Source organism: Catharus ustulatus, chromosome 7, assembly GCF_009819885.2.
Source record: "Catharus ustulatus isolate bCatUst1 chromosome 7, bCatUst1.pri.v2, whole genome shotgun sequence".
Taxonomy (NCBI): Eukaryota; Metazoa; Chordata; class Aves; order Passeriformes; family Turdidae; genus Catharus; species Catharus ustulatus.
Genome location: NC_046227.1, coordinates 27,562,661 through 27,583,325, shown reverse-complemented (window position 1 = coordinate 27,583,325; position 20,665 = coordinate 27,562,661). Strand labels below are relative to the sequence as shown.

The window sequence follows — 20,665 nt, the reverse complement described above, 5'->3', positions numbered from 1 at the left end:
CCATTTGGGTATGCAGAGAAGAACCAGCTCCTGACCTGGCCAGGCTCTGCTTTCCAGTCAGTGGTGACAGCACACACCAGCTGCATCCAAGCCAGTCCCATGCAGCCCTGCTGGGGCTCATCTTCTGGAATTCTGGGATTGTGGTGATAGGAAGATGGAAGAAAAGAGAGATGCGAGCCCCTTGAGCTGCACAGAGAAGCTCGCTACCTAAAGGCATCTGAGTGCCTCAGAAAAGAGGTAAATTTAAGGAACCAACAGCCAAGATGTTGTTTTGCTGAGTTTGAAATCTCATTTTTATGCTTGTCTCATGCTAAACTGGAAATAACACCGGCCACACTTACAACCTGCTAAGGGGAAAAATGGCAACAGCCAGTGCAAATGAAAGGAAATTTTCTGCACAAAAAAAATAGTCTTTCTCAGAAAGCACCCTTCAGAGAAACAGATAAACACGAATACTTGCAGAGCAAAGCCAAACCCCTGCAATCTCCATGAAGATTTGTGCAGCAACTTAACAGTTCCCCACCACCCTGTCCCTCAGGTGGAGAAGATAATTCCTGTAGGTCAGTTGGTGTGGGCTTTCCCTAATCTATGCCAGGGAAAGCTTCACCAACAGCTGAGAGTCTTCATGACAGGTAAAGCTGGACAGGCAGCAGACTGCTATTTCTCTGTAGAGGTTCATACAGCTTTACATATACTATCACTACTTTGGATCCTCCCTGTGATCCCAAAGCAATGAATTGTTAGGAATAAAGAATATTTGTCTAAAATTGGGTATGAAGAGTTGGGCATGAGGTAACTATATGGAAAAAAAAACCCAGAGACCTCATTACTGCATGGAACCAAGTCTCAGACCTTTGATCCAGTCTTGAGTCCATTTGAAAGTTATGCAAGGCCTCCAAGAATGGACTTGTGGCTCTAAAACTGGAGAAGTGCTGTGCTGAATGTGCTGTTTTCCCACCTTCTCTAGCTACAGAAGGGGCAGCTCATTGTTACAGCCCCCAGCCTGCTCCTGGCTGGTTGTGCCAAACTGCTGGTGCATTCCAAATAAATGGGTCCAATTTAGCAAAGCCATGACAGCCGCTGAAGCAGTGGGGAAGGATCATATCAGCAACCAAGCAGGAAGATCAGAGAAGGGAAAAGCTTCCAATAGGTGATGATGAGCAGGTGGGAAGAAGTAACTGGTTCATCTCTGAGAGAAATGTGAACAGAGCCTTACAGTCCCTTGAGCAATTCCTGGGAGGGGCTGCAGGACCATCCCCCAGCCTCATGTTAGCACTTTATTTATAGCATTGCCTTCCTGTTCATAATCTTCCCAACTGTGAATTGCAATTTTTCCTTCCCCCAGCATTATGGTGACGGTTTGGAACATGGAGATGCTTGGAAAGAGGCAATTTGGCATCAGGAAACTAAAAAGCAGATACACATGACATCCTAAATGTATCTTTTATGAGTTTGGAACGATTCCTTTAAATTAAGCTCAGAGTCTGTGACAGCTTCTGGTAGTGTCGCCAATAAGGAAATAAAACAAAAAAAAATTAAGAGGTTCTTAAGCATATGTAGTCTTAGAGATCTGGGTACCTTGCTTTCCCTCACACAACTTTGAACTGCTTACCAAGTGCTTCCCAAGGAAAGTGATTCAATAATTTTCATTTGTCTCTTCACCACATATGCCCTCAAACCACAACATACTTCCAAATTCAAGGCTTATAAAAAATTAAATGCTCCAATAATTCTAAATTGTGTTTGTTCAGTGTTACTGGAGCCTGGCAATTCCTTCAGTTTGGGGATTTTTGTTTTGTTTGCAGTGGGTGGAGGAAGAAATGCTTTCTATTAGTGCTTCAAGTTGGAAGCTGGTCAAACAGCATCACAGCAGTGATTCAGCAGCCTCTGTGCCGATTCACAGTGTGTCATAAAATGGGATTAGGGAAACAACAATACTTGGAGGAAAAAGAATCCACACAAAGAATCACAGCAGGAGAACAATACCAGAAAGAACAGAGGAAAATAATCCTCACTTGGCTTCTGAGAAGCAGGTTGGATGACCTAATAGGTGGCTTTCAATGCTCTTCATTCCCTGTGGAGGGAGGGTTCAGCTGCCTGGATCCAGCCACCACAACTTAATAAATGTCTCTGCTTGGTGTGGTGGTGCAAAACCAGCACACATGGACTGAACCACCCCAAGAGTTCCTGCATGCACATCTGCAGCCTCTTCACATTCACCTGATGAGACCATGGTTCCCCTCTGGCACAGCCCCAGACGCTACTCCACAGCAAGCAGGAGCTTATGCAGAACCAGTGGTGAAAGTCCATGCCCATTTAGGACAGAGGGATCAATCTTAGGCTGTGAGTTAGAAACCAAAGCTGTGTTTTCTTAGTGTTACTCAAGAAGATATAGACACACACTGGCAGCACTTCAGAGGAGCTGAGGTGTCAAACTAAGGGTATTTCCTAGCACTGTCCTGAACAGGAATAAACATGTATTTTGTGATCTCCTGAATCCAAGTATCAGCAACAACCTATGGCCAATGCCAAGATGGAAGAGGAAAGCATAATTTAAAATCTGTTCTCTGTGAACCTGAAGATCCTATGACAGCCTTGTTTTAAATTAGGCCATACCTGTTTCAGCTGTGGCCTTGAAGTGACAGAGGAAGGCAGGGACTCTCAGGAGTTTTACTAGATCAACAGTGGTTGAATTATTCCTATGCAGAACATGAAATCACAGCTTCACGCAATTGAGGAAAATCAGACAATTATATCACAATTCCAATAAAATTGCTATATCCAAAGTTTGGTAGAGACAGAAAAACAAGGAGGAAAAAGAAAAATCTCATATGTTATGGTCTCCTCTTGTAGACTGAAAAAGTGATAAAGTGCATCCTTGTAAATAACTCACTGCAGGATGCCTGGAATTTTATAGAAACTACTGCAACTTGTCTCCCAGTGGGGAATAACTGAGGCATGAGATAAGAAATCAGCCATATCCTAACTTGCATTGACAGGTGCTGTAAAAGGAAATGCCCAATAAAGGCTTAATGTATAGGAACATGGCAAATAACTGTCTGGAATTCTGAAATAAGGAAGCATAAACCAATTCTCTAATCATGTCTAATCAAAGAACACCATCAGTTGCTAAAAACTTCTAGGGGAAAAAAATGGGTATCAGAGAGGTGGCAGCATGCCTGTCTTTGTCAGCAGTGTTTTGGGAATATTTTAGCCTGCAGAATTTAATTCCCTGTTATTACTTCTGAGCCTGAAGGTGAAAATCATAAATCAGAACCATTCATAACATGCAATAATGGGATGAAATACTCATAATGAGAGTTACATGATGAAATCCTTTGGGACTGTGTGTAACCCTTACAGTCCTTGATGACAGCATTAAAAATCCTTCTGTCACAAACATCTATTCTTCCCTAATTTCTATACTAGCTTTTCCTCTTTCTTCTTTCATAGCATTTCCAGATTTTTGTGTCATACGGCATTTCTTCCACTCTTCCTCCCTGCTGCCCTAAATATATGTTTAAGGCAAAATCACAGGAAAGCATTCCATACTTAAAAAGATGGGCAGGTTTTAAATTACACTGTAATTACGAATAAGGGTTTTTAATACCTGAGGAGCTTTCCCAGGGAGTTTTGCTCTGATTTCAGGACCCCCATTGTTTTTACAGAGGGCTATTTGGTCCCATTTATAAGGTGGCTACATTTTGAGTAATAAAGACTGCAATGCTCTAAAATAAAGTAACACTGTCCCCACCCTTCTTTTACCCTCTCATAACTGAGTTAAAAAAAAAAAAAATCCCAACCCATAATGTGTTAGAGTTTTGTTTTCTGAGTAACAAGACCAATCATGTTTCCTCTGCTTGAGGTCTCTCTCTTCTCTTCCTTTTCTTCTAGGTCCTCTGGATCCACACTGACATAGAAATATCCCATGATGGAGAAAACAATGCACACAGCAAAGAGGAGAACAGTGAACAAGACAAATTCAGCCCACTAGGAAAGAAAAAAGAACAGCAGGTCAGGAGACCCCAGACTCTCAGTCCGGAGGATATCTCTGCACTTTCAAGTGCTTTTTAAAGAACTGGGTGAAAATAATTTTTTGTTTCCAAAATAGTTCACAAGATAGAAACTTTCTCATCCTGTTCTCTACAAATGCTTGTACACATAAAGTAATTTCAAATATGTGATACCTCTTGAAACAAAACAGACTGAATTGGTTTCACTAAATCTTTTCTTACAAATCTGACTGAAACATATCTACCTGGACTTTTTGCCTACAAGATTCTTCTGGGAGAGGCAGATTCATGCTGGCCAGAAAAAAGCCACAGTTCACATCCTCATGGCATCATCCCAGAAGTTCCACAGCCTGAATTAAACTACCTCTGCACCATGACCTCCCCCTGTAAGCCTGACATTTCAGGGATGCCACAGGCAGCTGTCCTGGCAGGATTCCCCAAGTGAGACCCTGCAGGAGGAGCTGAGTGCCCACTGGTCTCTTTGCTTCTGGTGAGCAACCCAACATGTGGCTACTACTGTGTCCAGCCAGCTTGCCCAGAGCTGAGCTCCAGCAGTGTTCCCAGTGTTCCCAGTGTTCCCAGTGCAGGTCAGTTACCTCTGCCACTGGGAGGCTCAGGGAGGGCCAGTGCTCCCCAGGGAAGGGCCACAGAGCAGGGCTGGGGACAGCTCAGAGTGGCTGCTGTCACTCAGCTGCAGGAACCTGGGGCTAGGCAGAGAAGCTGTGCACCAGGACATGGCCATCCAGGAGCACCAGAAGCCTGTTGTAAAGCATGACCTCTTCTTTTAAGAGCCAAACCATACCTGTGCCATTGGTGCAGCCTCGGCAACAATGAGCACAAAGGTATTCCCCACAGCCACCGTGAGCAGCCAGCCTGCCTGCAGCACCGACTTCATGCTGGCTGGAGACTGAAAAGAGGAGAAGGGCCTGATCAGTGGGAATCCTGCTGTGCCCTGAGGCCCTGCTTCACCCTCTGGAGCCCTGACCAGTGTTGGTGCCACTCAGCCTAGGAGGAGATGGTGGAATTTCATCTGTGTGGAGTGGTTAACCTGTGGTTAATCACAACAGCTGCATACAAGGAGCTTTCAAAACACGGACAGGAGGACACATGAAGGAGATGCTGTTGTTGCAGAGCTGAATCGGGCTCATCCCCAACCTGCATCATCTGAAATGGTACCATCAGGACGTCCAAGGAGCCGCACAAGCCCCGCAGCTTGGAGTCTGGTGCCGTGCAGCTGTACACCTTTGGAAAAGAGACTGGATCTTGATGTTAAATTTCCTGCTGAGGACAAATTTTTCACATCCCATTACAGATCATCCCACTGTATTAATCATCCTCATTAATAAACATCTGCACCTTACTCCAGGGATAAATTTGAGTAGCTTCAGTAGCTGTGCAACCACGTAATGTCTCAGTCCTCTCTTCTCATCAACCTCCCCAGACAACAATCAAATCATGCCTTGCACGTTCATTACCTCTTGCTCCTTTGTTAAAACCTTGCATGTTTAGAACCCTTCATCCTCTCAATTTAAATCGGGTGCCAAGCCCTCCTGGCACCCTGTAGCCCTTGAGATACCTTTGCCTTTATATCACTGAAAAATACATAGCACAAAATACTTCACTAAGAGAAAACCCTGATATTAAAATATTCAGAGTTTTCCTGTTAACTATCCAGTTCTGTTCTGTGTTCTCAGGTTCACCAGAAAAGGATATTTCCAAGTATTACTGAGAACAGGTACCTTCAGAATATGAATTAATTTAGCTTGAGGGCACCCAGCAAGATGTGTTATAATCCCACCTTCAGGTGACGGATAGATAACATTGTTAGTAAGTGTCATGTCAAAGGAGGTATGACAAGTCAATGACAGATGCAGAAATAAATCTTGAAGTCTAATTGAAGTCCCTAATCTTGGAGTACCTGAGAATAGGAGAAGGCCAGACCCGTAACGGAGAACATCACCTCCCCAGCAGATATCAATAAATATTGTGGTAACTGCCAGGCCATATGGACATTGTTGGCTTTGATGTCTTCCGACTTCCACGTCTCAACAGCACCTCCAGAAATCTACCAGGAAAATAAAGGCACACTGATTAGTTGCTGAAAGATCAGATCTTTCTTAGCCTGGACAACAACAGCAAATTTACCAAAATAAAGTTTTAAGCAAAAGCACACTACAGCTCTCATCCCTGCCATTTCCAAGCCTGCTGGGAATAGAGTGACTCCTGCTGCATGGGGCAGAGAGAGCAGGATGGAAGCATTCCAGCTCATTGAGGGACCACAAAAATTCTCTAAATTATTGCAAACCAACAAGCTGTATTCTTTAGTGAGGCTGTGAAAAGCCTGTGAGGTTCCAGTGCAAAGCTTGTGACCTGCTGCTGTCCCCAAGGTCAAAAAAGGATGAAAGGATAAGTGCATCCCTGTGGTCACTGCTCCTATTTTATCAGCACTGTACAATTTCCCTATGACATCATTGACACCCAAACAAATTTCAGCTCAGGAATGCCAAGAGTAGCAAAGACTGTTCTACATTAGATCTATTCAGATAGTTATGGTAGCTGTATTCCTAATTATTTTTGTTTGTTTTCCCAGGTGTAATTAATACTGCCTGTGATGCACAGAGGCTCAGAGACTGAGAGAGATTTGACCAGAAGCCAGCAAAACACTAGATTGAAATGACTTCAGGCAGAAAGCCCTATGTTTAAGGAGAGTACTAGGGAAAATACAAGGGGCGTTTACGAGATGTTCTTAATCACCAATCATTGCCAGGGAGGCAAATCAAGAGACTGTATTTCAGCAGGCTAAAAGGGGTGAGAGGAGACCTGTGCATTGCTCTTTTGCCCATAAAGAAATGTCACAAGCACCAGGCTGTAACTGCACACTGAGGAAGGTTGGGTAGAAGGCAGCATCCCCATGATTTAAGTTTCACAGTTCAGCTACATTAGCAGACTAATATATTGTATTCTTGGTTCTTCTATATGGCACTCCTGGCAGAGGAGCAGGGCTCAGTACAAATCACTGCAATAATTAAAAGTGATCTTGGCCTCAAGCAAACTAACTCTCTACAGAAGGCAGAAACCACAGAAAGAGAGATGGAAAAACAGAGGGTGAAAAATATTAAAGTACTAGCACAGAGTTCAGAAGGGCTGAGGCACAGAGCCACCCTGAGCAGCCAAGACTATAGCAGGGACTTCTGCAGATGGGACCACAAACTGGAATCCTTGGCACAGTGACATGGGACACATCTACCTCAGCTGGCCCTGTTACCAGAGGCTCTGGGGCAATTTTTTTAATGTAATGTTTTTAATGCAACTTCTCTATCTGGTTTCTCATCTGGTGAAAGAGGCTTGCAGCCATGGAAGAGGGGTCTGGCCAACATCGCTTCAAGTGTGTGTGTTTTATGTACATAAATCTCTGCACTCACAGATGGCAGCATCTGCTTGTTCCCTCCAGGGCTGTACATCCCACTCCAGCTACTGGAATTAGAAAAAAAAAAAGCCAGGTGCTTCACGGCTATATTTTTCCCCTGACGTATTTGGACTCTGCAGACATGAACAGCTCCCATTAATTGCCCAACAGGGAGATGCTGCTGCCAGGGAGTAGCTGACAACACTTTGCTCTGCTCATCACGACACAGCAGCCAAAGTCTCAGAGGGCAGCTTAGCAGTGCGTCCTGTCAGACCCTGTTTGTCTGTGTGCCTTTGTGGTGGAAAGGTTAAAATGGGAACTAAGCTGATCACGTTCATCTCCGTGGCTCCAGCCAGTTGGACCAGGGTTGAAGCAGTGTGTCTGAGAGGTTGGCAGGCAGGGAAAGGAATCCACTCTCTCAGTGGTGCTCAGGCCCCACCAGGGCTAGGCTGTTCAGAAAACTGTGCTTTGACTTTACACTAGGCTCCAAATTAGCTGTACAGACAGTGAGAGGAGGAAACAGATGTACACCCCCACTAATCTCCTCCCTCAAGACTTTGTCCCTCTTCCCTCTATGCATAATCTACAAAATCTTGGAAGATCAGTCTTTAGTTCAGTATGCTAAATATGAGGATAGAGTAGACTGCTTCTGCATTTTTTGGGGTGTGTGGCACCACCAGGTACAGCATTTTAAAGACCACAAGCAGAGTCAGCTCTTGGCAGATGGTAATAGCTCTTTGCAGTGCTCTGGGTCAATGTTAAGTGCTCAAGTATGGCATGAGACCAGCACAAACCACAGATCACACGATTTTTTATGGAGGTTTCTATCAAGAAAAATATTTTTCTTATTTTTAACCCATGCAACCTGACATGACCACAGTGTAAGGTGGAACAAATAAAGCACCTTACTTATGTAGGTACCAAAACTTTTTCCTATCCCTTTCATAACGGACTGCCTTCATTTGGCTACTGCCCAGGGATCAGAGAATAGACAAAGCAAGTGAGAGTCAACAACACAGGAACAAAAGCTCTACCAGAGAATAGAACAGGAGTGTGTTACCATCACAGGAACACTTACATTAGTTATCACAACGGTGTATGAGGCACCAAAGTCAAGCAGCCCCAGCTCCAGGGGGAACTCTCCTGTTTCAGTTATGCATTTTCCATTGTTATATCTAGATAAAAGGATGAAGAACAGTATTTCGAAGTTAGTTTCACAAACAAAGAATATAGAGCAGAGCTGTCAAACATGCCCCTGAAATGGAGCAGGGAGGATGCAAGATGTAAAGATGCAGTAGTATCTATATCAGACAATCACTGGAGTTCTTGCTATCTTATCCTTCCAGAAGCACTTAAGACACTGACTGGAATTCACCTAGTGACCCAGGCCATTGCTAACATTTTTTAATTTTAATATTCTGCTTCTTCTTAGTGCTGATATAATTTTTTTTCCCCTCTCAGGTTTATTTTCCTCCCAAATTTTGCTGCATTTCTTTGGGAAATGTAGGTCAGACAAGTAGTCAACAGGAACTCAGAGATGTGGACCCAGAAGCAACTTTGTTTCCTTTCAATAGAGCAAATTAGCCTTCATATTTGTTCTTCTGATTTTGGATGTGTGAGATGGCACAGAGGCTCAGCAGCATTGCCACAATGGCTGCTGCGTCCTACTAAATTGCAGCAATAAATATTTTGGATGGAGCTGATGCAGGGAAAAGCCATGAAGCTTGTTTTGAAACATTGAAAATGCCAGAAATACCCTACAAGAGCCAACTCCAAAGCTGCCAAACCAAGGCCATATGGAGCCCCTGTCTAACAAGCCCAGCCTGCAAAGCCATGTATTGCTACTAGATGTTACCAACCCACATACTAACACTCTGTATCATGGAATATGAACTGGCCTTTTCCTGACAGCACCCTAACACCAGGAGCTTGGGCCTGAGAGAATAACAAAATAAAGCAGGCACTAAATGGCAGAGGAGACTTTACCATGTCACACCTTACTCCAGTGACAGATGCACAGGAATGGCCAGTCTCTCCCCTCCATGCCCCCACGTAATGTGAATTAAAACTTCTGCACACACACCAGTGGCTGGAGCACCTGCTCTACACTCAGCTGATAATTCTGTTTTTACAAACATCTGCCCCCACAGCCACATGCCAGGACAACAGCAATGCAGATTTTGCTTTTAGACTGAGAAAAGTCTCTTTGTTCCCAAGGAAATGCCTCAACAAGGACCTGCAGCTCAAGAAGGCAGACTTACATGTCCCTCTCCAGCAGTGAGTACTCAGAAGCACTGTAATTTTTTTGAACAGCCATGAACCTTTTGCTGTTGATGGTGAGGTTGACATCTTGGCTCAAACCATTAATGAATCTGCAAAGAAATCATGTTTCATTGACCTGTCAGACAGGGCGGGAGAAGCACAATAGCAGATGCTTCAGAAGTTTCCATACTCTCCCAAAGCATTCTGTAATTCCATAAGGTTATGAGAGTCTCTTCTGAGAGTTACCAAAATATTTGTCTGATTCATTGCCTAGTTTTTCAATACACTATTAGTTTCCCTGTTGCATAATTTTGCCCTCTTAGTCTCTTTTCTATGAAAAGAAACCCTCACTTTTTGTGGTTTAGGACCTCTGGGCAATCCAGTCTCAGAGACCGACCAAGATTGCAGCAAATTCTGAGGAGGCCACTAAGATGATCAGAGGGCTGAGGCACCTCTCCTGTGAAGACAGGGTGAGAGAGTTGGGGCTGTTCAGCCTGGAGAAGCTCCAGGGAGACCTTAGAGCACCTTCCAATAACCAGAGAGGTCCTAAAAGAAAGCTGGTGAGATATTTCTTACAAGGGTATGGAGTAATAGGACAAGAGGGAATGGCTTTAAACTGAAAGAGGGTAGCATTAAATTATGTTAGATTTTTGGAAGAATCTCTTCATTATGAAGGTGGTGAGACACTGGAACAGGTTGCCCAACAAAGTTGTGGATGCCCCATCCCTGGAAATGTTCAAGGCCAGATTGGATTGGGCTTTGAGCAACCTGGTCTAGTGGGAGGTGTCCCTATCCATGGCAGGGGTGTTGGTACAAGGTGATCTCAAGGTCCCTTCCAGCCCAGACCATTCTATGACACTGTGCTGACTGTTCCATGGCTGTGTGAGGGGACAGAGTCTCAGCCCACCACAGCAAACTCTGAAGTTGTGTGTCCTGGTGAGCAGGTGCACCATGCTGGCAAAAGAGTTTCTACCAGTGGCAAGGAGTTTTCTAGCATAATAAAATATCTTGATCAAAACTAAAACTTATATGGGAACAGTTTGGTGGGTTTTTTTCATAGACAAAAGACAGTTTCCTTCTGGCAATTTGAAAATTGTTAGTAAAACCAAACACTTTTAATCTATGTTTTAAGATATTTTGGTTTTCAATTCTTTAAATGGGGATGAAATCTCTGAAGTTAATAAAGTGCTTACCAAAACCAAATTTTTAGTGCAACAATAGTTTATTCCTAGTCAAACTTCTTTAAAAATTATTTAAGGGAAGTCTGGGGATTTTGTCAAAAATGTCCACAAGAAAATATAAGGAAATCGTGTCTGAATCAAGTCTTCAAAGTGCTTAGTCAGTTGAAAACTTCACGACATTGTTTTTAAGGTTTGTTTTGTTTGTTTGCATTTTGGTTTTGCTTCTGTGGTGGGTTCATTTTTGTTGTTTTTTGTGTTTTGGGGGTTTTTTTTTGTTTTTTTAAATTTTACCTTGCCAAAATCCTCTAGAAAGTCCAGATGAAATCCTGGTTTTTTGGTTTGGTTTTTTGGTGGGCTTTTTTTTGGTTGGTTTTTTTTTTTTTTTGGTTGGTTGTTAGGGGGTTTTTTTGTTTGGTTTAGTTTGGTTTTAGGTCATGGGGTTTTTTGGGTGTTTTGTTTTTTATTTTGTTTTGGTTCTTTGGCAAATTTGCATCTTCTGCACCTCAGCAGCCAGCACAAACGAGCACAGGAGTGTTCATGGACTAAATGGAGTAGCTCAAATTAGGAAGAGTGAACTAAGCAGAGCCCAATGCCCAGCTGAATTGTTTATGAGGATGTAAAATTGTTGCTGTATCCGATTTAGTAGACACTTGTGCATGAGTTTGGTGAATATCATGAGTTGGCCAATCTGCAAAGGACAGCAACAGCTCCCATCCAAATTGTTGCTTTCCTTTCATCAGTGAGATGAATTTGCCACTTTTCCAAGGAAGGAGCTCTTTTACATTGCCATCTCAGCCCAGACTATCCTAGGCAGTGAGCAGCAATAGTTCTCAGCTCTGCATGGCATGTGTGGGAGGTGACACTCTGTCAAGCCTCCACAGCTGACACCCAAATGAGAAGTGTGGACTAGATTCCAACCCGAGAACATCTGGGCTATGTTACATACAGATGCATTAGACAAAAGCACTTTCCCTCACCCAACCACCGCCAAATCCTCAAAAAAAGCCATTCCTACCTAACAGCTGCCAAACCATTTTCTGGCTTTGCTTCCAAGTCTGTAATCTAAAGAGGGGAAATAAAAAAAAAATCAAACATATTTATTAATGCTGCCTTACAATGTGTGGCAGACAACAGTGTTGTCTGTAGAGTTACACATGTGCTGCAAAGCCTGGGGAAATCCACTGGACTCTCACATAAGCTTTACATCAGGCCACAGTTGGGGAGCCCTGGTACAATGAAGCCAAGGGCAAAATTTCATCTCCTCCAAGGCCTTAAGATGAGATCATACCTTTTCTCCTCATCTCTTCTGTAACAAAGGCTGCTGAGTTTCAGCCAGTCACCCTTCTACTGAGGCATGTAACACCCTCCAAAAAAGTATTTTTCTTGATCTTAAGATAGCAAGAGAGCATTATCCACATTAGCATCTTTCAGTGATTAGTTACAATTAAACTTGAGTGCCTTACTCCTACGAAATCTGCAAATGCCTAACTTTCAGACTCTGATTTTTGTCATATTCATAAACTTCACAGAAGTCTAGAGCTGAGAGGAACTGCTAGGTTACTATACTGATCATTGTGCATCACTCAGGCTTTTCCTGATCCTTGCTACTCAAGAGATTAAACTGTTGTAATACGCAGGCAGGGAGCAGGAGAAACCAAGATGCACTGAGCTGGTCTGTGCTCACACACTGATCCCTGAAACAGCCTCTGGATGGGCACTCTGGGGAGTGAGAGCCTCTCTCCTGGAGACCACAGCTAGATAGTTAATCAGCATTCATTTGGAAAAACCTATTTGGTGTACAACACTGATAAAACACTGTTAAGACACAGCCCTGCCCTGGAGGTTGTATGTCGCAAAAAAAGAACACAAAGCAAAGCTCCTGGCTGGTAGAAATCCAGAGCTGTGCCATGTCCACTGAAGATGGCAGGGCAATTTCAATTTGCACTGCCCACAGATGGAACCCAGGCAAGCCAAAAGGGACTTTGAGAAACTGGCTCTCTCTCAAAATTTTCTGGCCCTTTCTCTGCACTTTTTTTCCTGATGTGAAACCCTGAGTTTCTGAGACCAAGGATCCAGAATTTCAGTATATCTATTAGTGTCTATTGTACTTCAGAGTAATATGCTACCCACAAATAACATATGCCCTAAATAATGAATAGCTACAGCGAATAATAAATGTCAGAGCAATAAATAATAAATGGCAACATCATTTTTTTCCATGGGAGACACATGGGGATGAATAGTCTAGTTCGTTGCAGACAGACCAGCCAAATTATTACTCGTTTTCACTGATGATCCCCAGAGCTCTCAAATTCATTTCTTGCCTACTCAACAGCCCACAAAGGAGAAGAAACCAATTTCAGATAGGATCCTTCCAGGAAAGCACTCCCACCTGAGTGAGTGGGCCAAAGCCTGCAGTGAGGGAGGCTGCTCGAGGGTGAGCCCTGTAACACAGCAGTGATGCTGGCATTGCTTTCCAACGCTGGAAAAGTATCATTTACCACGCTGTCTTCCACATCTCCCTTATCTAGAGCTGTGAATGACAGGTCAATAGCATCACCCAACAGCACAGCTGCTTCCCAGCACATGAGAGCCTGCCTGTGCCAGGGTGGGCATTAATTTAAGCACAGTCTAGACAGCTGGGGCAGCATAGATGTACTGGAGCTCTGAGACTGCTATGCTCCCAGCCTGTTGCACGCTTTTGCTTCTTAAGGACTGTATGAAAATCACAACTATCCATTTCTTAAGGAAACAGTACACAGCTTTCAGGGTCGTAGGAAAATTTAACTTTGTGTGATACTGAGCCCCAGACTCCAAACCATAAGGTTTGATAATCAGCAAAAAACCTTGATGCTATGACAAAATAAATGCTTTAAATTAATTTTTTAAAACAGTTATATGGTTTCTACTATATAATATTGAATGATTGGCTACCCTGCAAGGTAGAAGGCTCAGGAACTGCAATGAGAATGGATATTTTAGCATGAGGACAGATTCTGATGTCATTTACACACCTGGCACAATGTGCAATAACACCATTAATGTCAAGAGAGCTTCTTAGGATACAGCTACGCATAAAACGTATCAGAATCTGCCCTACACATCCCATATGCCCTTCTCTGATTGTTGCAGAAATACACAAAAGTCCAAACACAGCCAGCTCTACTGCAGAGCCTGAAATTAGCTTAATAATTTATTCTGTTCAGCAAAACAAATGGGCCTTCTGTGCTTTTTCACTAAACACTTGCAATAACTAATCCCAGAATCATTCCTCTGATGCTTTTATTCCATGGCCAGCCCTAGAGCCTCTTTAACATCTTTGCTTTATACAACCATCTTTGGGGGAAAACCTCTGGCTCTGTTTCCCCAGCTTTCTCCAGCTCTGCTGCCTAGCAGGCATGACTCTGCTCTCCCACTGCAGCATTCAGTGGATTAAAGTGTGCCCAGAAACTCTCAGATGCCACAACGCCTCTATTAATCAACCAGCAGAAATGTGCACAGATCCAGTCCCTCTAGCTAAGAAGTGAGGTTTAGAGCATCTGAGAGCAATCAGACAGACATCGCAACTGAGCAAATGAATTAATGAGCCCATTACCCCATTGTAGCATCACAGCCATTGAATTAATACTGTATTTACACTTCACTCCCACACTCACTAAGTGGCTTGATAGGCTTCCTTCTGCCTCAAAAACAATTAAGCTGTATACTGATTTTTCCTTCACGGTGTAGTTAAAAGCAAGAGTCAATCCTTGATGTTGCAGGGTGAAGTGAAGGCTCTGTTGCTCTCCATTCAATATTAATTTTGAGTACTCAGCTGGGTTCTGTGGAAGAGAATAAACTTGGTTACACTTTCTTCAGATAAGAAAGGATCTGTCTTTTCCTACCAAGTGCAACACTATCCCGTCTTTAAGGCAGACTGTAATCCTGTTATCCTTTATTCCTAATTATAGGTGAATGTAAGGTGTATCCTTTGCCAGGGAAATTTTTCTGCAAATGTTCAATTTCTGTTTCATGTAACAGAGATACTATGCTTCATTTGTTAAGCTATTTCCATGCACTTCTAAGGCAATGGAGCAGAACAAGCTTTTGCATCTGTAGGCTTTATTAGAAAATGTCTGAAAAAAAGCCCATCCTTTCTTCAATGACTGAAAGTCAGGCCTTTCAGTCCCAAATATATGCTTACCTGAAAAGACTCCACAGGCTGCTGAAATAGGTCCTTGTCTTGGATTGTCACTTGAACAGGGTTCTTTGCCAAATTCAGGACCCGAATTAAACTTTCTTTTGGGACAAGTCGAGGCATATCGGTTTCCTAATTAAAGTAAAAGGCTTTAAGTGCTTTATTAGCACTTTAATATCTCTTCATTTTTAGCTATAATAGTCTTCCTCTCTGTAATGACACTTTTCAATCCCTTCCTCAACAGAAGTTGCACTCAGAGGAAACTGAACATAAATCTATTTTAGGGAGGTCTCCTCATAGTAGCTCAATGGCCAACCCATCATTCCTCCCAAAAATTGCTCTTCACACCACTAAGTGTACAGACTACACACCTACTGAGGGGGTAGAACAATGCCACAGCTTCCATTTTACAGCTCCCAGGATTTAACCAACTGCCACATCAGAATGGAAAAATTTGTGCTTAGCTTTCAAAAGCAGTGATCACAATAATTATTTCCCACTGCAGTCAGTAACTGGGAAAAGATTCAGACAGAAGTTAAGTAGTTTTGAAAATCCCAGTCCAGCCTCATGTCTGTAATCAGTGCTTTTGCATTGCTGGACACCTTGCTATCTATACAGCTGACTGTACAGACATTATTCTTTGTTTTCTGAGAGAAGTAAGCTGATGCCTCCAGCACTGAGGTATCTCCTTCTGTCAGGAATAATTTCCTAGAAAGAGTACATCAATCAGTGTCAACCTTGTACTACCTGCAGAGCTAATTTTTTTTTAACATCTCTCTTTTTTTGTCTCATTTTATTTTCAAGTAGCTGCCAGCAATACTGCAGAGCTATTTATTTTTTTTCTATCTTATCTGATAATTTGGGTATTGCAAGTAGGGCATTTTGAACCTAATTTGGAGGGGAGACACACTGCCACAAAAGACAGAATGAGCTGCTCTGGACTAACAGGCCTGCTAATATTATCCAGCAAATTCCATTACTGTAGCTTTTCACTTCTGCTACCCACAGCCAAGTGAAGGTGGACCATCTTATCCTCCTTTTTGCTAGATCTTAAAATGGCCTTAAGGGTAAAATTTTCATGCACGGGAAGGGGGGAACCTCTAACTCACCTTACCTCTGCCCAGAGGAGTCACCCACAGCCAGAGCAAACTTTGGTGCTTGGCCAGAGACTCTGGTGGTGGTAATGAGAGCATTTCTTTGCTCACATAAAGAGATCAGAAAAAAGACCTGAACCCACACAGTCTCATTTCAGTGGGAGGCTCATTAGGGGATTCACCTGAGGAACCAACAGATGTTAATCCAGGGCTGTGAGCCAGCCACTCTAACAGAACGTTTTAAGTATACATAGGAGCTTTAAAAATTAATCCTATAGTAACTTTTGTGAGACAAAGGTCAGCCAAAGTCTACACAAAGCTGGTCATGAGCCAGAAACAAACAGTACAAATCTGCAGGAGCTAACATGGAATTTATAAGAGATGTGCTGCCATTCTCTCCGGGGATGCCTGGCAGTCCCTGATGCCTGTGACAGCATTCATCTGCCTCCCCAGAGGAACAATTTGGCTTGTAAAAAAAAACCATCCCCACCCTAAAGCAGGAAAGTAATTAAATTAAAAATTTTTAAAACAATTAAATAAAAAAACCAAAACCACCACACACACACAAAAGACCCCAAACAGAAAAGTATAGGCAAGGTACAGCAAGAAATAGGAGAGAGAACAGACTACCTTTTGGAAATTAATCACTAGCATTAACTAGATGTCTGTCAAGCACTTTGACGACGGAAATCTAGAATATAGACCAATACAGATGACCAGCACAGCAAAACTGCAAAGACTAGAAAGAAAGACATAAAGACAAAGAGAGGGAAAAGTAGACAAGGTAAGAATTATCATTAGCAACTGGATAAGTATGCTCAGCTGTAAAGAAAACATTACAAATTTTGATCAAGGATTATCTACCAGACACCAATAAAAACACCCCATGGAAAGAAAGTATTTCTGAGGAATGCCTTGTGCTTTACTTACATTTATTTTGACTTCAATAACAGCTGCAAGTCCAAATGCCAGCCCTGCAAGGATCATACCTGTTGCCATTTTCCTAATAGGTCTATGGAAGAAATGAAAGAGGTGCCATTAAGGAAAAAAAAAAGTAATTCAAATTATAGAATACCGTCCCTCAGAGCCAAAGATGTGCCAAAACCATGTAATAAACTGTCCAACAGGTGGCACTCAGGATGACAGGCTGTTCAAACTGCTGATCTCTTAACTTAAAACTATTTTATTATTCTGTATGAGGCCAGCACCGAGGCCAATTAAAACTGATAAGCTGTGAAAAGAAGTTCTTTCCTTGCAAGTTTCATATTATCTTTTTCCCAGCTCTTCTAGTGGGAATAGCTCTTGACATTATGTTAATCCATGATGTTGGAAGGAGCACCAGAAATTATGTATCTTCAAGTCCCTTTTGGAAAAGGCAAAAGAAAAGCAACATTCTATTCAGCAGTGGGAATAAGGAACAGAAGAATGTGTAGTTTGTGTCATCAATGTTTCTGACCATCTGGGGCATCATTCTGGGTTATTTCTCATGCCAATACATTTACATTTCTAGAAAATAAAGAGCTTGCTTCTAAACTCATGGCAAAGATAGTGCAACTTCACCAGAGTTACATGAGAAAATCTGATATAAATCAGAATAATACATGTCCAGAACAGCAGATTCAAACTGAGTATTGATTTGTTGAGATTGGAGACAAATCTGATTCTAGATTCAGTGATCTCCATTCTTTGTAATGGTCTTTAGTCCTGGAATTCAGTCCTGGTTGGTATTTGAGTTTGTGCTGCTGGGTGAACTATTCTGTGAGTTGGTCATCAGGCAGGAAGTTTTCTGCCAAGTCAAGGCTCACAATGGTATCAGTAGAAGCACAGCCTCTGAGGTGTATCCTCCAAAAGAGGCTCCATTGCAGGGCTGCACAGTACAAGACATTGTCTTCAGGTACAAGTAATTTAGCACAGTGGGAAAGGACAAGCAGGGTGCAGGGGGAGGCTTCTGAGGCACCTTGCCACCCCCATTTTATGTGGTTTTGTCAATCCAGCATTTCAGTTTGGATTAGGAACATGCTTTTTAAGCCAATCATCCCACTCATTACCCTTTCCCATGCTACGGTTCATTTCCAGAAATGGTGCAGGAGCATAGAAACTTGGCTCCTTTCAGTTTAAATTCCATTGACAAAGGCACTCCAAAAGTGCACATAATGTACTTCCACTGCTACAGGGCATCAGTCCACAGAGGCAGAATACAGATACTCTGAAGTTAATTCACACAAAATGCATAAAGTGGGTCTCATAAACATCCTGGGGTCTGCTCCTATTACACTGCACTTCTTGTTAACACAGACTGAGGATAAAATGCTTGGCTCATATGGAAATCCCCTTATTCACTCACTGGTTCAGACCCTAGTGAGCATGGGACCATGAATTTGGTCTCACAGGGACTTTTCAGGGAAGGAATTATTTAGGCATGGCATGGGAAACAAGGTGGAAAACATGTTGATCAAATTCAAAGTGAGACTATTCATATCTGCCTTTGGAAAAATCTGTACAGAGCAGAATCCAGCATCACTGAGTTTTACCTCTAGCATTTCCATGGTCTGTGGAAGAAGGTGATGCTGTCTCTTGGGATTGAAGAATACTCAAGGAAAGGTGAATGGAAATTTGTGTTTCTCTTCCTTAAAAGCTATTTTGCACACTTACAGCAAAAGAAAAAGCACAGATACCTCTGCATTGTCCCCAAGTACTTACGTGAAATTCAATTTGCACATGTTTATCAGGGGGTAGAGCCCAAGGTCAAAGATTGGGATGAAGACAAGAATAAGAAGTGGGTTTAAGAACTGCAATACAAAAGAATGGGAGTTCAGTGGCTAGAAAGCAACTTTCAGTAATTAAACCAATAAAGCACTGTCCTCTAGAAATAATTCCATTACAGAAGGGACATGGATAAACCCTTAAAATCTCCTTTTAAAATATAATCAGAGTTTGTACTTAACAGCTTCTGCTATTTAGTTTTCACAGACATTAATACATTTTGTTCATATCCTCCCCTCCAAGAGGCAAGCAAGCATCACTGGCCCAGTTTCCCTGGAGAGAAAACTGAAACATGATGTTTTTAAAGAGTACAAACCCCACTGACAATAGAGACAGGTGACCTTTGGTGCTGTGGTGGGACCTTGCAACAAATCAGCAACAATGGAAACATCTTGGGACTCCAGCAAAATCCCAGAGGAACAGGCACTATTCTGTGAGATTGGCAATTTCTTGCACTTCAACACAACCGAGTAATCCTCCAGGAACAAAATTTCTCCTGGGAGGGGCACAGCTTGTCTGCCAGCCAGCAGTGGCAGAGCAAGAAAACAGTGATGAAGAACAAGCAGAGAGAAATGTTATTTCAGTTCCAAAGGAAGATTTCAGGGAACAGAACAGCTTTGAATTTCTCCAGAGCAGTTCACCATAAGAATTGTAATCAACTGTGACAACATAGCACCATCTCGGAGCTTTCTACCCTGCAGAAAGGGAAGAACCAAACATATTTCAAGAACAATGTTCATCCCAGGACAGGGACCTGTTAAAAGGAGATACAGGTTGTATTCTCCACATGCCAGCACTAGTTCAAGAACCACTATGGTGATATGTGGTTACACCACATGTCTGCACTGTCAACTTCCGCATTAGGATATCCTCAGGGTCTTCTGAAGCCCAAGCTTGCAAAACAGCCTGTGAACAATAAGGCAGAGGCCACACCACAGCAAGCAGCAGGAGCACTGCTATTACCTTGAAAAGGAGCAGAGAATGGCCACTGGTCCCATGAGGAAAATATAAATGAGAGAAAAGATGACACATTCTAAGGGTTATTTCCTACCCTGTAATATCTTTTACCTGCATTTGGTCAGGCTGAAGGACATATATTCCCTGAAACAAAAAGATATTCTGAGTGATTCATAAACACTATAACATATCAGTGCATATGGCAAATAAGTAATCGGTCCCAGAGAGGCCTTTGCAGCCAAGGTGGTTTCTTCAAATGCTTTATGTTGGCTTTAGCAGCTGATATTGTGCTCCTGACACTTGTGTCTAAGGACACAGTGTTTAATAAGATCATTTTGCAGAAGGAAGCTGCACTCAATCCTTGATATTTGGCAGCTGTGACACAGCTCATGACAGGTACTGGGGCCCATCTTTCAGGCTGGCTGAGCCATGAACCAGGTGAGTGGAGAAGAATGGGGGTGTTAGTATCCAAGCTGGGAGGCAGGCTTAGAGCTTCTTCCCTCCCTGCTTCTATAATGGGAACAGTCCCAATCCTGTAAGTGAGCGTTCCTAAGCTTCAGGACCCTGTGAGCTCTGTTGGCATTTCTCCCAGGTTCCCAAAAGGATAACAAAAAACCATCCTTGAGCCACTGGGATGCACAAACATCTCTTTCCTCCCCCCATCTGCATCTAACAGGCTTTGGACAACTGCAGCTTCTTGGTTTGAGCCAAGAGTCCTCAAGGCTATAAGAGGTGCCTCACAACTATCCCAGCTCCCACAAACAGGCAAGGTCAACAGGAATGGATGGATGGAGGATCCCAGACTCCAAAAG

The 20,665-nt window shown here is 42.8% G+C and overlaps 1 protein-coding gene across 5 annotated transcripts in view; it reads right to left on the bottom strand.

Annotated features, from left to right (window-relative positions):
• Positions 1–264: 264 nt before the first annotated feature.
• The window catches only part of SLC15A2 (solute carrier family 15 member 2), a 54,767-nt gene continuing 34,366 nt past the window's right edge, over positions 265–20,665 (bottom strand). For 4 of the 5 annotated variants that reach the window (XM_033064942.2, XM_033064941.1, XM_033064945.1 and 1 more), the window contains 11 exons: positions 19,965–19,997; positions 18,834–18,922; positions 17,064–17,145; positions 15,046–15,171; positions 14,519–14,683; positions 11,878–11,924; positions 9,681–9,791; positions 8,498–8,594; positions 5,932–6,078; positions 4,816–4,920; positions 265–3,990 (listed from right to left, as the gene is read on the bottom strand). In XM_033064942.2, the coding sequence (XP_032920833.1) occupies positions 3,814–3,990; positions 4,816–4,920; positions 5,932–6,078; positions 8,498–8,594; positions 9,681–9,791; positions 11,878–11,924; positions 14,519–14,683; positions 15,046–15,171; positions 17,064–17,145; positions 18,834–18,922; positions 19,965–19,997 (1,179 nt within the window). In that variant the 3' untranslated portion in view covers positions 265–3,813. Of the gene's footprint in view, positions 3,991–4,815; positions 5,019–5,931; positions 6,079–8,497; positions 8,595–9,680; positions 9,792–11,877; positions 11,925–14,518; positions 14,684–15,045; positions 15,172–17,063; positions 17,146–18,833; positions 18,923–19,964; positions 19,998–20,665 lie in introns of those variants that run through there. The other variant, XM_033064944.1, reaches the window with a different exon arrangement.